Below are 15,268 nucleotides of genomic sequence, written 5' to 3' on the forward strand. Positions count from 1 at the left end.
GAGCATAAAGGCTATCATTAAAGAGGTGTATGACTAGAAAAGATGATAGAATTACTAGAAATTTGTAGTAAGAGCAAATAATAATATATAACAGCTTGCATGCTCCATTGATATCCAGTTAATTTCAAAATCTAAAGGAAGGTCCTCACTATGTGGGATAAGCTCTCTGAGAAAGATATAAATACAAGGTGATGGTTAAGAGCTGAGTGATTGAGGCAAGTTAGATAGAGTTCAGTTTGCATTACTTAAGGAAGTACCATGTCAATGGCATCATAGATCAATGAAAATGTTGAAGTTTGTGAGGATCCTGTGATAAGTACTTGAAAAACAATTCTTGTCCTTGAGGAGCTTATTTTCCATTCCATGTAAGAATAAGGTCAACTGTAATAATTAAAGCTCACATTTGCATAATGTTTTATAGTTTACAAATCAATTTCTTCACAAGAAAGTAAAGTAGTGTACTACAATTATTATTTCTCCATTTTAAAGATGTAGGTCCAAAGACATTTCTTAGCCTCAAGGAAGGAGTGTCTAGACTTGTCACCAGGTCTTCTGATGCAAAATCCAGGTTCTTTCTGCCACCCTGTGATGTGTCTGATTCATGAACGTTGCATATAATTGGTTTATTTCTAATATGATCTTAGTTTACATATTTTAGCTAATTGTGTTATTTTGGTCAGTATGATTGAGGCTATTCTTTAACATGGAATTGAATGTTTTCTTATTATTACAATGAATGAGAACCATACAATACAGTGGTTTATTATGTTTATGTCAGTTTGGAAGAATAAACTTTAATATTAATTGTAGATATTTGTGCTATAGTGGATAGAGAGCCAGCCTTGGAACCAAGACCTCTGTTGAAATCTCTTATATCTATTTTTCTGTGTGACAAAGGCAAATCAAAGAACTCTTAGTATGTCTATATAACATTACAGGACTGTTTATATGCTTTAATCCTGGGCTTTTTCAAATGGAGATATCTCTAAACAGATGAAATTGCAGGTCAGAATACAAAATAAAATACAGAATTTGACAGATGCTTTTCTAAGTCTAGGACTAATATTAAAACCTTCCCATGCAGACCAGTAAAATAATCTTTTGTGTTGAGCTAATTTCCCTTTTGGGAGCTCCTACAAAAGCTTAACTCTGACCTTCAGTGTCTTAAGTGCTTAACTGAATGTCTTTTGTAGGAAAATAAACTTAGATTTCACACTTTATCTTTGAAAAGCCTCTGAATCTTTGATCATTACCTCTCTTCAGATATTTTTGTCCCCTTCCATTACTCATGTTTCTTTTACAATTAAAGATGAAACTGAGGCAATACAAAAAGGGAATACACAAGGGAAGTTAGAGGCCATTTAACTGAATCCCTAACTGACCAGACATCCCTTCTCCAACTCCATTACTGATTTATTTTTCCTCTCCTTTCTGTCATCCCTAACTGAATGTCTTCTATGGATTTGCATTATAATTCTTAGCTTTATAAGAGACTGCTTCCTGTTCAGAAGGTTTAGTTTTCTTCTCTACAAGAAGACTCTTATGATTTTTTCTTTTTCCTTTCCATATCACATTATTTTCCCTTTCAGACTTCTACTATAAGTTAGGATTACCCTCTGGCCCTTCCCTTCCCTTCATCTTGTAGGTCAGGATAGGTGATATGGTGAAAAAAATGTTTGTTAGGTATAAAAATATAGTAAAAACAAACAAACAATAAAACAATTTACTGAGCTAATGGGAAGTAAATATATATTTGGGAAGATGCTGGATAGATATTTTTCAGGAAATTTTTCTTAATGTTTTCTATACCTTCATTCTCATTCCCACCTTATGCTCTTCTTATTACCCTTCTCAGAAATGATAACTACCTCTCTAATTTAACTAAAAAACTTCTTTCATCCTTTAAGTTTAAACTTAAATTATATCTCCTGAAGCCTTCCTCCATCTGGCTACCCAAACTTTTTCCAGTAATCTTGTATCACTTCTCATCACACATTCTTTCTTATGGGCTAACAAACCCACCAACTGTTTCTCAGACCCAATATTCCAACTCATTTTAGAGCTTTCAAGACTATAATGTACTCCCTCCTCGTCCACTTCTCTTAGAATCCTTGGTTTCCTTCTAGTTTCAGTTCAGGTGCCACAACCAATGGGAAGTCTTTCCCAATATTCCCCCTTCCCTACATGTATGTAGTTTTCAATATCCTCTCCGTCCTGAAGTTACCTTATACAATTTTTACATACAGTATAGTTTTGCATCATCCTAAATTGCATCATCCTTGAGAGTAAGGTGTCTTTTTTGTTTTTGTCTTTGTAGCCCCAATGCCTTGCACGTAGTAGGTACCTAATTATTGGTGATTTGAATTCGCTTAGATTAGAATTCAGAGTTTTGGGTTCCTAAGACTCTTGTTAATTTATAGACATTTTGTGTGTATGTGTGCATCTGCTTGTAGAGAAAATGAATAGCAAACATCTCACTAAAACCCTAATTATTGTTTGCACATTATGTTCAGACCATTGGGGAGTCCAGTTTCTTGGCTCATATTATTAAATTTCTTTCTCATTTCTTTGTAAATCAGTAATGTCTGTTTATATTCAATCTTACCCAAAAGAAAGAATTAGATGGAATAAGTATATTATTTTCTCTTTTAAAATAAGAGTGGATCTTTTTCCCTACAGCTTTTCCTGAAATTCTGTTATATTAGACCAGATGTGTTCTTGATATGCTTGTGCCCAAAGGATAGCAAGTCCAAGCATCCAAAAAGCATTGTGTCCTTACCGTGTATGTAAACTGGTCTATAATGTTGTTTGGAGAATCAAGTGCTTTTGACAAATTCTTGGGGCTTGTATTTATTGGGAAGTTTAATTTTCTTATTCTCCAGAATAAAATGTAGAGCTACACTTGCCCAACATCATAGAATAATCATAGGTCAGAGCTGAAAGGGATGCTAGAAATCATATAATCCAATTATATAATCCCCAATCCCTAATTTGACTGATGAGAAAACTGAGGCCAAGAAACCTTACATGACTATCCCAAGGACACATGGATAGTAAATAGAATGGCTGAGGCTTGAAGTGGAACTCCTGTGTTAATGTTGTCTCATTTGAATCATCTTTAATGTCCAGAGTTACACAGGAAACAAATGGTTGATTACCAGTACTCTAGCATCTGATCTTTGTTTCTTCTTTTTCCACCTGCCCCACTTCTATTTTCATTTTAGAGGGCTCCTGAAATATCAAACTAATCTTGATGCACACCCTCCTGGCTGCCTGAATCCTAATAGAACTCACCACCTGAATATTCCCCTGCCAGAGTATTTCTCGGACCACGTTCCTGAACCCTTTCCTGGAGGATTTGTAAAATCTGAGCTGTTTATACAGAACGAATTTGTGAAAATCTGTGCAGAGGAGCCCAAGTTCCAAGCAAATTTTCCTCAGGTCAGCTCAATCCTATGGTTTTGGTTATGCTGATGTTTCTGGGTTTGGATATTGCCCAGGGTTGTGGCCAGATTGTATTGAATACTTAGTTTCATTGAAATAATACATGCATTTTCATATTTGTATTGTGAGTTTAAAAACTGTGCTGACTATGAGACTGGGTGGGATTTTTAGTAGTCTGTCTTTTAAAATCAGGATTGTGCACGGGTGACTTCTACAGGAAAACAACTACAAAGGAAATTTTCAGTTCTAAATGATTTCTTTTACCATGTATAAATTCCTTCATTAGGTATTTATTTTCATCATTTAAGAACCCTTACTTTTGTTTTATTTTCAGCAAATGAATTGATAAGGAAATGTATTTGTCTGGGGCCAGAGATAGTGATATTTTTCAATATGGCATATTCCCACTGTGTCATGTCTTAAAAAAAGATAAAGAGGGGAAGTTTTGTACCCCAAGGGAAGTTTGGACTTCAGGTATGGAGAGGGGGAAAGAGAGAAGAACCCTCATCTCAAAGAGGGGTTAAGGGGAGACAGCAGATGTAACGGGTTGGCTCAGAGAGAGAAGAGGGGGTTTGAAGATTTTCCCCCTTCTGCCTTCCCTCCTTAGCTAAAGCTGCTCTCCCCACTTTGCTCTTGTCCCTCTTGTCCCCCCTCCATTACACGAGACCAAAAGGTCTTCCCTTGATCCATTCACTCACACTCAGCTTGGGGAACAGATAGCTTTTAATGTTAACTCAATCAGATAATACAAAAAGGAATAACTGGCAGGGAAGAATGGGAAAAGTAAAGTGGGAAAAGGGGGTCCCTGTCTCTATCTAAACCTTTCCCCTCCCTCCTCGAGTTTGTGAGGGGAACTCAGGCCTTGGCAGCCTGAACCCCGAGAGAAAGTCAGGTTGACTCACCTCTGGGCAACAGGAGTTGAGGTAAAGTTGGCTCAGGTTTCTCTTCAGAAGTCCCTTCAATTGGGAAATGTTGGGGGAAAGATTTCTAGTCACCAGCAGGAAAAATGGGTAACCCTCAGGAGAAAGTCTTTTCCCACCTTTTCTTTTCAGCTTCTCCAGACCGAGAGACCCTCACTGTTCTCCTAAGCCAGAGTCTTCTCTCCTCAGGATTCCATTCCTGGGGCCCCTCCCCAATCAAGTTGATCAATTTCACATACTCTTCAGTTTGGCACTTTTTCTTTAGTGCCAGCCTCTGTCACAGTCATTAATGGCTCAACTTTCTACTGGGTCTCAGTTCTTGTGTTGGACTTACATTATATTTTGATTCCTTTTCTGACTAAAACCTAAATGTTTGCTTTCTGGTTTCTTTGGAAAATATAAGCAGCTATTTTCCATATGGCGTGTTGCCATATTAGATTCTTTTGTGAATACTTCCTCTGGAAATTGAATGAATATTTCTCCATATCTTTTCAGTCCTTGATCTGCTTTATGTGCCCTTGTGTTCCATGGCTATAGACCAGGCAGAATTACTTTTCGATACTTTAGGATGAAGTGTACCATGTAATGCCATGTGAAGCAGAGATGAGTGTGTCAGCAAACACAAGTTGTAAAGACCCTGAGAATTGTGTGGAGGATAACTAAAGAAGATAGAGTCCTTCCCCCTTCATTTGGCTGGTGTGTTTATCTTCATGCCTAAAGCTTAAAATAATCTGAGGTCATCACATTCAAAAATTCTTTAGGCCTTTTAACCTTCTTTATTTTCCCTGATTGTCTGCCAACTCTGGCTTTCTTTGTCTTGATACCCAAGCTTGATCCTAAGGCCTGTCAGTTTGATGTTTCACAAAGTTCCACACTTGAATCTCTTGCTTCTGTTAAATTTATAAAATTCTCAACCTGATAATCATAGCATCTGAATGACCTTTTCTCCTCTCTATCAACCCCCTTCCCCACCTGTTCCTTTGTTTTCTGAGCATAGCTGAAAAAGTCACAAAATCAAGATAATTTTATTCACTATAATTTCTAATATTTAGCACTGCTACACATTTACTAGGCTATCATGTTTGTTTGGATTTATAATCTTGTTTCACTCCTGCCTCTTGTAATTCATAGCTTCTGACAAATCTTGGTTTAAGTGCAACTTTTTACATGCAGTCTTTCCTGATTCCCTTGGCTACTAGTGCCTTCCTTTCCCTTCGTAAACATACCTCATATTTACTTTGTCTATGTGTCCATTTATCTATCTATCTATCTATCTATCTATCTATCTATCTATCTATCTATCTATCTGTCTGTCTGTCTGTCTGTCTGTCTGTCTGTCTGTCTGTCTATCTATCTATCTATCTATCTATCTATCTATCTATCTGTCTATCTGTCTGTCTGTCTGTCTGTCTGTCTATCTATCTATCTGTCTGTCTGTCTGTCTTTCTACCTATTTGTCTGTCTATCTCTGTCTATCTACCTATTTGTCTATTTATCTATCATCTCTTGAGAGATCATTTATAGAGAGAAATCTATGTATAAGATAGATATAATATACCTCTCTCTTTCTCTCTCTCTCTCTCCCTACACACACACACACACACACAAATATAGTTGTTCAGTTATTTTCAGTTGTGTCTAACTCTTTGTGAACCCATTTGAAATTTTCTTGATGAAGATACCGGAGGAGTTTGTCACTTCCTTCTCTAGATCATTTTACAGATGAAGAGATTGAGGCAAACAGGGTTAAGTGATTTGCCCAGGATTGCATAGCTTGAAGGCATCTGAGGCTAGACTTGAACTCACGAAGATGAGTATTCTCAAGGTCAACCTTCTATCTGCAGGTGCTACCTAGATGATTACAAATGTGTTTATGTATATGTGTAGAGATATAGGTATATGTATATAGATATTTATATTTATGTGTACATGTATATATAGGTATATAGATAGGTAGCTCTTTCTATTATATCTAGGCACATATATGTGTGTATATCCATATATAAATAAACCTATCTATATATTATCTATCTACATATACCTAACCCTACATATATACATATCCTCATAGATATACATGGATATCTATCTATGCATATACATACACATATAGCTATCTTTCTATTATCTATTTATCTATACATGCCTACACACGTATATACAAACATATCTCAATACATAGATAAATATCTGTATGAGCACCTAGGTAGCCCGGTGGGTAGAGTGCCAGGCCTGGAGTCCAAATGCCATCTGAGTTCAAATCTGGTCTTAGACATCTTCTAGACATGTGACTGTGGAGAAATCACCCATCCCTGTTTGTCTCAGTTTCCTCATTTGTAAAATGAGCTGGTGAAGGAAAGGGCAAACCACTTTAGTATCTTTTGCCAAGAAAACCCCAAATGGGGTTATGAAGAATCAGGAAGTGCTGAAAGGATCAAATAAAAACAAAACATATATCCACATATTTATATATTTTATATAGAGATTTATTTGGATTTTAAATGTGTATATATTGTCTCCATCTATATGTAGTCCATATATATATCTGTAGAGAAATAGAGATAGATAGAAGCACACATATGTGTACATGTCATTGATAAGTTCCTTGAGGGAAGGGATTATTTCATTTTTGTCTTTATTTCCTTAACACCTAATATCATGCTTGGCACACAATGGTTATTGATTGATTAATGTAAAATCCAAATCTCTTCACTGCTACTTTATAATACTTAAGTTTTACTTTATTGTCTCTTTACCTCATTCCCTTCAGTGACTTCCAAATATTTTTTCTCTCTCAAGTTTTCTGCTACATTGACAACCTAAAGCAGATGAAAATATTGGTTGTCTGAAGGGAGATCTCTTAAATAACTTTTTTTCCCCTTTTTGCAAGCTGATAAGCAACATCCTCGATTCTCTTTACTTGGTTCTTCTCACTGAAGCTAAATCCTTTACTTCTGGATTTAAAGCCATTCTTTCCCTTTTCATTTAGAACAACATTTTTTTTCCAGCAGTCATCATGCCATTGATAGACAGGAGGATTTAATCAAGGGGACGATAGATTTGAGTTAGGAAGACCTAAGTTCAAATCCTGTCTCAGAAACTGTCTTCATATCCTTGAGTAAGATGCAACTTTTCTGTTCCTTACTTTTCCTATCTATAAAATAAAGGTTTTATATTAGAAAACATTAAATGCCTTCCAGCTCTAAATCTAAATTTATTATCTTAGGGAAATTTTATTTTCCTCTCCTCACTGGCTCCATTCTATCATTGATTTATCTCTTTCTAATGGCTTCTTTCCATATACAAACCTGCTCAAGTCTAGTCAGGTAAAAAAGAAATAATGTTTTTCCCTCTTGCCTCATATTCTATTCTGTAACTGCTCCATTTCTCCCCTTTCACTGCCAAATTAGTTTTTTTCCTAGTTTTTAAAAAATTTCTTCAGCACCTATTTTTTCCTTAATCCATTGCATTCTGATAACTATCCCTATTATTTTTTTAAGACATGTAGTTGGCATTGGAAATACTGTGATGAAATTGGAATTGGGGAGATCTGGGTTTTAATCCAGGTTCAGACACTTATCAAGTGTATGACCTGGACAAAACTTCTCACCTATGTTTGATTCAGTTTCCTCAACTGTAAAATGAGACTAGTAAAATACCCACCTTTTGAAGATGTTGTGAAGATCAAATGAGATGATAAATAGTAGATACTATATAAATATTTATTTCTCCATTTTCCTTTTCCCCCAGTCTAATGACTTCATCCCTCCACAACCATTTAAGTCTTCTTTGCCTTTCTCTAACATTTAAAACTCTTGACTACAGGTAGCAGATCATTCCCAGATTAGAAGAATCTCAGAATTGAAGGGGATCCAGAGGTCATCTTATAGAAGTGATTCCTTTCCAAGAATTCCTTCTATAAAATATATTTACAGTGCTTGTTCGTCTTCTTGAAAACCACCAGAGAGGGAACCCATCACTTCCTAAGGCATCTCATTCTACATTTGGCCAATTCTAATTATTAAGAAGTTTTTCTGAACGCAAATAATTAAAAGTTGAATTCTGTTTCTTTGTAACTTACTCTCATTACTCCTTATTCATCTCCTTGTAGACAAGAAGACAAGTCAACTCTCTTTATTTACCCCATGACAGCCCATCACATACTTGATCAAGAAAGCTAAATCTTTTTGTCTTCCAGATAAATCCAGTTCTTTCCATGCAACCGCATGAGGCATGATCTCTAGCCCTATTACCTTCCTTGTAGCTGTCTTCCTAAGGTGTTCCAGAACTTATTTGTCTATGTGAATGGGAATATGCTGACCAGAACTGACTGTAGAATTTTAGAAGTGGCATTAGCAGGAGAGTGTCATATACTTTCAACTATCATCGAATTTCTTCTATATATTGTTACCTAGGGTGGCATTTAGGTGTTCTGACTGTTATGTCCAACAGTTAACTCATATTGAACTTGCAGTTGACTAAAAATTCCAGATGTGTATCACATTTATATGTATATCCCCTATTCTGTACTTTCTCACCTCTTCCTCACTTAACTCTTTACTATCAACTTTCCATCTCCAACCTTCTACCCAGATTGTTTTTTTCCAAGATCACCAGTAATCTAACTGCACAATCCAATGGCCTTTCCTCGGTTTTTATCCTTTTTAATCTCTCTGGCGGTTGTATCAATCGGTCTCAATTTATGGATATTTCTCTACTCTCAGGTTTTGTGACATTATCTTCTAGTTTTCATACCTATTTGACTATTTTCTTTGTCTTACATTTGCTTGTTTACAAATCAAGATTCATTCTCTAAGTGTGTTTCTCCCAATGTTTTGGCCTAATATCCCCCCAGCCCTTTACAATTAATACTTTCTCTCTTGTGACTACCATTAACTCCATTGATTCAAGAAAAATTCCTACTCACCTGGTTCTCAAATGCATTGATTAGCCTCCATATTTCATCTGCATTGCCAAATGCTTAGTGGAAATTTCCACTGGAGTCTGTATGCAGATTGAAGCATACTTTAAAATTACTTTATTTTTCTTTTTTTATTATTGGTTTGCCTTTTCTTTTATAACATGACTATTATGAAAATGTTTTGCATGATTGCACATGTAATATTATACATCAAATTGGTTGTCCTCTCAACAAGTAAGGAAGAAAGATAGGGAAAGAATTTTGAAATGAAAAATTTCAAATATGAATGTTAGGGGAAAGCTGGGTGGCTCAGTGGATTGAGAGCCAGGCCTAGAGATGGGAGGTCCTAGGTTCAAATCTGGACTCAGCCACTTCATAGCTGTGTGACCCTGGGCAAGTCACTTAACCCCCGTTGCCTATCCCTTACCACTCTTCTCCCTTGGAGTCAATACACAGTATTGGCTCCAAGACAGAAGGTAAGGGTTTAAAAAAATGAATGTTAAAATTTTTTATTTACATGTAATTGAGAAAATAATAAAATAAAAAATTAAGTGAAATTTCCATCTGAATATCCTATTGGCACACCCAACTCAACATATCCAAAATGGAACTCTTCTTTTCTTCTAACCTTGTCTCTCCTCTAAGCTTCCTAATTTCTGTGGTGAATACTACCATCCTCTCTGTCAACAGGGTTTATAACTCTGGAATCATTCTTAAATTCTCTCTATCTCGCAATTCCAGCATTCACTCAGTTCCCAAGATATTGATTCTACCCCACAATATAGTTTGCATCATTCTCCTTTTTTTTTGCCATGGTCTTCATCTTAAGGTCCTTTTCATTTCTTACCTTTATCTTTTTTTTTTAAACCCTTACCTTCCATCTTAGAATCAATCCCATGTATTAGTTCCAAGGAAGAAGTGTTAAGGGCTATGCAATGGGGGTTAAGTAACTTGCCCAGGGTCATATAGCTAGGAAGTGTCTGAGACAAGATTTGAACCCAGGAACTCTTGTCTCTAGGCCTGGCTCTCTCAATAAGCTACCCAGCTACCCTTCTTACCTTTATTCTTGTGACTGCTTTTTTATATTCCATATTCATTAGAGAATTGGCACAAGTCTGGTATCTATACTTTTCAGAATCCTTAGCTTCGCCGAATTCTTAGCTCAAGTATTAAATATTCCAAGAATTTCCAAGAAACTTTTCCTGAATCTTTAATTAAGTTTTCAATTCTTTCTCTCTCTTCAAATTACTTGTATTTGTTTAGCGGTGTATAATCTTTTGTATGTGCATAGCACTCCCTCTCCCCTCTCCCCCACCCAGTTAGATAAGATCTTCGAAGTCAAGAACTATTTTAATTTGAAATTTGTACCCTATTTTCTAGCATAAAGTCATATATATGCATAATAGGAGTTTAATAGATGTTGAATTTAAAAGTTTTTTTTAATACAAGTATTGAATTTGTAATACATTTACACTTATCAGATTTCATCTCATGGGATTCATCTAATTGTTGTAATCTGTCAAGATCTTAGACTATGATCTGGTCATCCGACACACAAGCTATCCTTTACAATTTTTTTTTTTACTGTAAATTTAAAAGGTGTGCTATACAAAACCAAGCCCTCAAGAGATACACTGAATTGCTCAGTCAGTACAGATTCCTACTATAGACTTTCCCCTAAGTTTTTGGTTCCAGTCATTCTTTATATCTGTCTCATCAGAAGAGTATAAGTAAACTACTTTTCACGTGCTTTGCTCTAATCTGTGTATACTGAGCATTTAATATTCCCTTAGTTTCCTAGCCTTGCTACAACTATAAAAAAGGAAATAGTTGATTTGGCATGGAATGTTCTTGATGAAGCCAAGCAAAGGCTACTTTTATTTTAGTTTATTTTCTTTTAAACTAAATTTATTTATACATCAGTGATGAAGGCTAGACTTGAGACACTTTTTTTTTAAAGAAAAGAAAACATCAAAGGAAAAGAAAATGGTCTATGATGCAAAGTTATATTTAGGAGAGGGAAAAAGAGAGATTATGGGAATGGGGTGGGTGGGAATATACACAAATAATCATGCATATGCAGGGAAGAGAGGCTAGTCAAATGCTTCATGTAAGTTTCCAGCATTTATATTTTTTAAAAGTTACCTAGTTTCTCTGGAACTCAGAAGCATATGTGTATAACAAATTATCAATAATGGGTTGTCCCCGGAATGTTCTGGATAGGCAAGAGAATGTCCTATCATCATAGAAAAGACTAACTGCTTCTCCTGGAGGATATTCAAACAGATTTCATTTGGTGTTCAAATCTGAATAGTAACAGAGTGTGACAAACTTAATGAGAACATCACAGGGGGAGCCACCGGGAAACTATATAGTAAGTTTATATTGCACATCTTTATATACTTTCCTTTGCTACATAGAGGGTCACAACTCATTTGTAGAGACTGATTATGGCTAGGTAGTTATTTCTTTAAATCCAGATATCAATAGAGTCATTATTTCTTCCTAAAATAAAATTCCCACTGGGCAAGGGAATAAATATTTATTAAATACCTATGATATGTCAGATATTGTGCTGTGTTTTACCGATATTATCTCCTTTAGCCTTTAGAACAAATATGTGGCAGGGGTGCTGTTATTGTTTCCATTTTATAGTAGAGGAAACCAAGGCAATCTGAGGCTAAATTACTTGTCCAAGGTAAGGCAGTTTGTAAGAATATGAGATCAGATTTGAACTCATGTTTTCCTGACTCTAGGTCCAACAGCCTGTCACTGTGCAACCTAACTTGATATTACTGGTGGCCAGGTCAAGGCCTTTGAGGGAGACCATTGGGAACATTAGCTAGAGGAAGAGAAATACCTGGATAGCAATTGTCCATGGTAACGTTTAGTGACCACTCATTTCTTTTTCAAAATAATCAGAAATAGCCTGTGAAAAATATGTTCAAGAATTTTGTCAAGGATTTAAATCAGGCTCATTGACCTAAAATTTAGATCTTATACCTACTTCTGTTTTATTTTTTTTTAATTGGAACATTTGTCTTCCTCCATTCCTACATCATGACTACTGTTCTTCAAGATATGTCAAAGGTCACTAATAATCTAGCAGTCATATATGCCATTTATTTCAGTTCTTCAAAATGTAATTAACTTGTGTCTGGTGATTTTGATTCACTGAAGGCAGTAAGATACTATTTCTTCACATATACTGTATTTCTATTTCCTGTTAAACACTGTTGCTTATATTTTACAGTTCAAATATCATTATCCTTGGAAGAGGAAATAGGAACACAATAAGTATCTAGTAGTTCAGTCTTAATCATCCATAGCTTTTAGTGGATTATTTGTTTTTGATCTCCTTAAATATAAATCATTTAAAAATTGTTCTTAACATTCTTTTTCAGGCTTACTTCATTTTAGTCATTTGTATTCCTTACACTATTCTTACAAGAAAGCAATACTCATCTGTATTCATCCTTTGATGCTTCTCCTGGGTTCCATAGTCCATATATTTCTTATAAAACACTAAGCTGGTTGATGAGTTCATTATGTAATCACATCAGACATTTTAATCAGTTGCTTCTTATTGTTAGAATAAGTTTTCTTTATAGCTTCAGAAATTTTTTGAGAGCTTCTGATCTTTATTTGGCCAGTTTCCCCTCCAGACTTTATTTGGTCATTGGATTCTACTTTTTCATTCCCCATACCCTTTCTAATTTGGTCCCATCAAATCTAGGATAATACCAGGTTACACTTAGATTTCTGCTTTCTATGCTATTATAAATTTTGCATTTGAGTGCTTATTTGCCTTCTGGCAGAAAGAAGAATTCTAAGAGATATCAGCATAGTTTAAAGTTCTACATTGTTATAGTATCAAGCATCCATATCAGTTTTTTTATTTGTTTCTGTGACTCCTCTTTTAATTTTCCTTCTATCTATGTGCTAGATCCTTTCACAACAATTGCATTTCTGTTTCTGCCTCATTGAGCTCAACTTTTTAATCCTTCACCATATTTCCTCAGTTTGGTTTCTGGAATTTCTACTATGCATATTTTCTTTCTGTATAATAGCACTTATAATTTTGTAAATTTAATTCTTCATGAATAACATGGACCATTATTGAGCTATTGACTGTCAGAAATCCCATGATACTAAATCTCAGGAATACATGTGAAGTAAACTTTTTAATTTTCATGTTTTGAAGTTATAAGAAATCAGTATAAATGGTTATGTTTTGCTCCACCACTAAAAAAAATACCAATGATTTAGTTAAACTGTTTATGTGGAAAGAACTTCCAGCGGTGAAGGACAAGATTAAATTTTCATTCAAATGGGTCATGTGTCCTACAGTTCGTCTAGTGGATAAATTTATCTCTATATCCATATCTATATCTAACTATATCTACTATATCTATCTAAAACACATGTGTATACATTACACATGTAATATGAATATACATTGTTCATAAATATATATGCCCACATAGAAACATACACACATATGCATTTTATCAGGCAATCAGCATTTTTGTACCTTTTTTATGCCGGTTGACATTTTAAACTTCATGTTCAATTGCTTGCACATAGTAGGCACTTAAGACATTAAGGAATGTTAATTTGAATTAAAAATGCTTCCTCAAAACATGTTTGCATGATAGGTTTTTAAATCTATGCCAAGGAAATTGTGTAATGCCAATTAATAATATATTGTGAAAGGCCAGCTATATTTGAGGACTCTAGCAATGAATTAGGTCAATAAAGCAGTTTTTCCATAAAAGGCATTTTGTATTTGAATAAAGGAAATTTTCATTTGGGATTTTGGAAGAGTTAAGAAAGAGGATTGGACAAAAAAGAAGGGAGTGTGAAAGGGTATAATGGAAGAGCTTGTAATCATGTGAAAAGTGGGTTAAAATCCTTACCCTTACATTTGCTAGATTGATGTTCATAAGCAAGATTTAATTTCTCTGAGTCTGTACATAAAAACTGGGATAATAATTTCCTTAACATCTACCTCTCAGACAATTTGTGAGGTTCAAATGAGGCAATGTATGTCAAATGGTTTGACACATAGTACAGATGACCTACTCAAAGACACTAGTGACCATTAAAATAATCATTTTGGCGGCAGCTAACATTTCACAATTAAGATTAATGGACTAATTTAGTTTTCATACAATTTTCAGATTCTTTGTATTTATAATTTGAAACATTTTACAAGGGTTTATGATAAGGGGTTTTAAATATAAGTGTTTCTCAAGTGTTTTTCTTTTCTATCTTTTCTTATTTTCACTTAGACTTGGCTTTGGATTTCATTTCCTTTGTGCCTTTATTGTGCTGAAAGGCTTTACAGGTGTATTAGAAGTAATAAGCCTGTGACAATCATTTCAGTGATCAGCCATCCATCAGATGTCATGGAAGTTCGAATGATCAAGGAAAACTTTAAAGCCAGACCTGGCCAAGTGAGTTATTCCAAATAGTTCAGCAAAAATGTTTTTACAATTTTGTCTTTGAAAATATTGAGTGAGTTGAACTTTGTTTCTCTCCTTTCATTTTTGTTGCATTGCTTCCTTCCAGTATGTTATTCTTCACTGTCCAAGAGTGTCTGCACTAGAAAACCATCCATTTACCCTTACGATGGTAAGAACTTTTATATATTTTGTTTTCATGGAGAAAAACAGCATTAGATGATTAGCATGTCTTTGACTAAAATTATGTTTCTTATTTACTAAATCGGAATTATGAAAGCTATTAATTTAGGTTATATTTGTTTTAATACCTGGGCAGGAGTATAATTACAGCTGATTTTTATCTGACATGTCAGTAAGTCTAAGAATCTTTGACCTGTTGACTTGGGTGAGACAAAGTGTTCCAAAATGTCCTATAAGCTTATTTTATTCACTTAAATTCAACAAGCATTTTTTACATAATTACTATGTACAAGATACTTTGCTAGGTATTAGGGATCAAAAGACAAAACAGAAAC

The 15,268-nt window shown here is 34.9% G+C and overlaps 1 protein-coding gene across 2 annotated transcripts in view; it reads left to right on the forward strand.

Annotated features, from left to right (window-relative positions):
- Positions 1 to 15,268, forward strand: part of NOX4 (NADPH oxidase 4) — a 239,064-nt gene that overhangs the window by 114,115 nt on the left and 109,681 nt on the right. For both annotated transcript variants that reach the window (XM_007490938.3, XM_001362160.5), the window contains exons 9-11: positions 3,225 to 3,441; positions 14,580 to 14,744; positions 14,860 to 14,922. In XM_007490938.3, coding sequence (XP_007491000.2) covers positions 3,225 to 3,441; positions 14,580 to 14,744; positions 14,860 to 14,922 — 445 coding nt within the window. The remainder of the gene's footprint in view (positions 1 to 3,224; positions 3,442 to 14,579; positions 14,745 to 14,859; positions 14,923 to 15,268) is intronic.

Source organism: Monodelphis domestica, chromosome 4 (assembly GCF_027887165.1).
Source record: "Monodelphis domestica isolate mMonDom1 chromosome 4, mMonDom1.pri, whole genome shotgun sequence".
In the NCBI taxonomy this organism is placed as follows: domain Eukaryota; kingdom Metazoa; phylum Chordata; class Mammalia; order Didelphimorphia; family Didelphidae; genus Monodelphis; species Monodelphis domestica.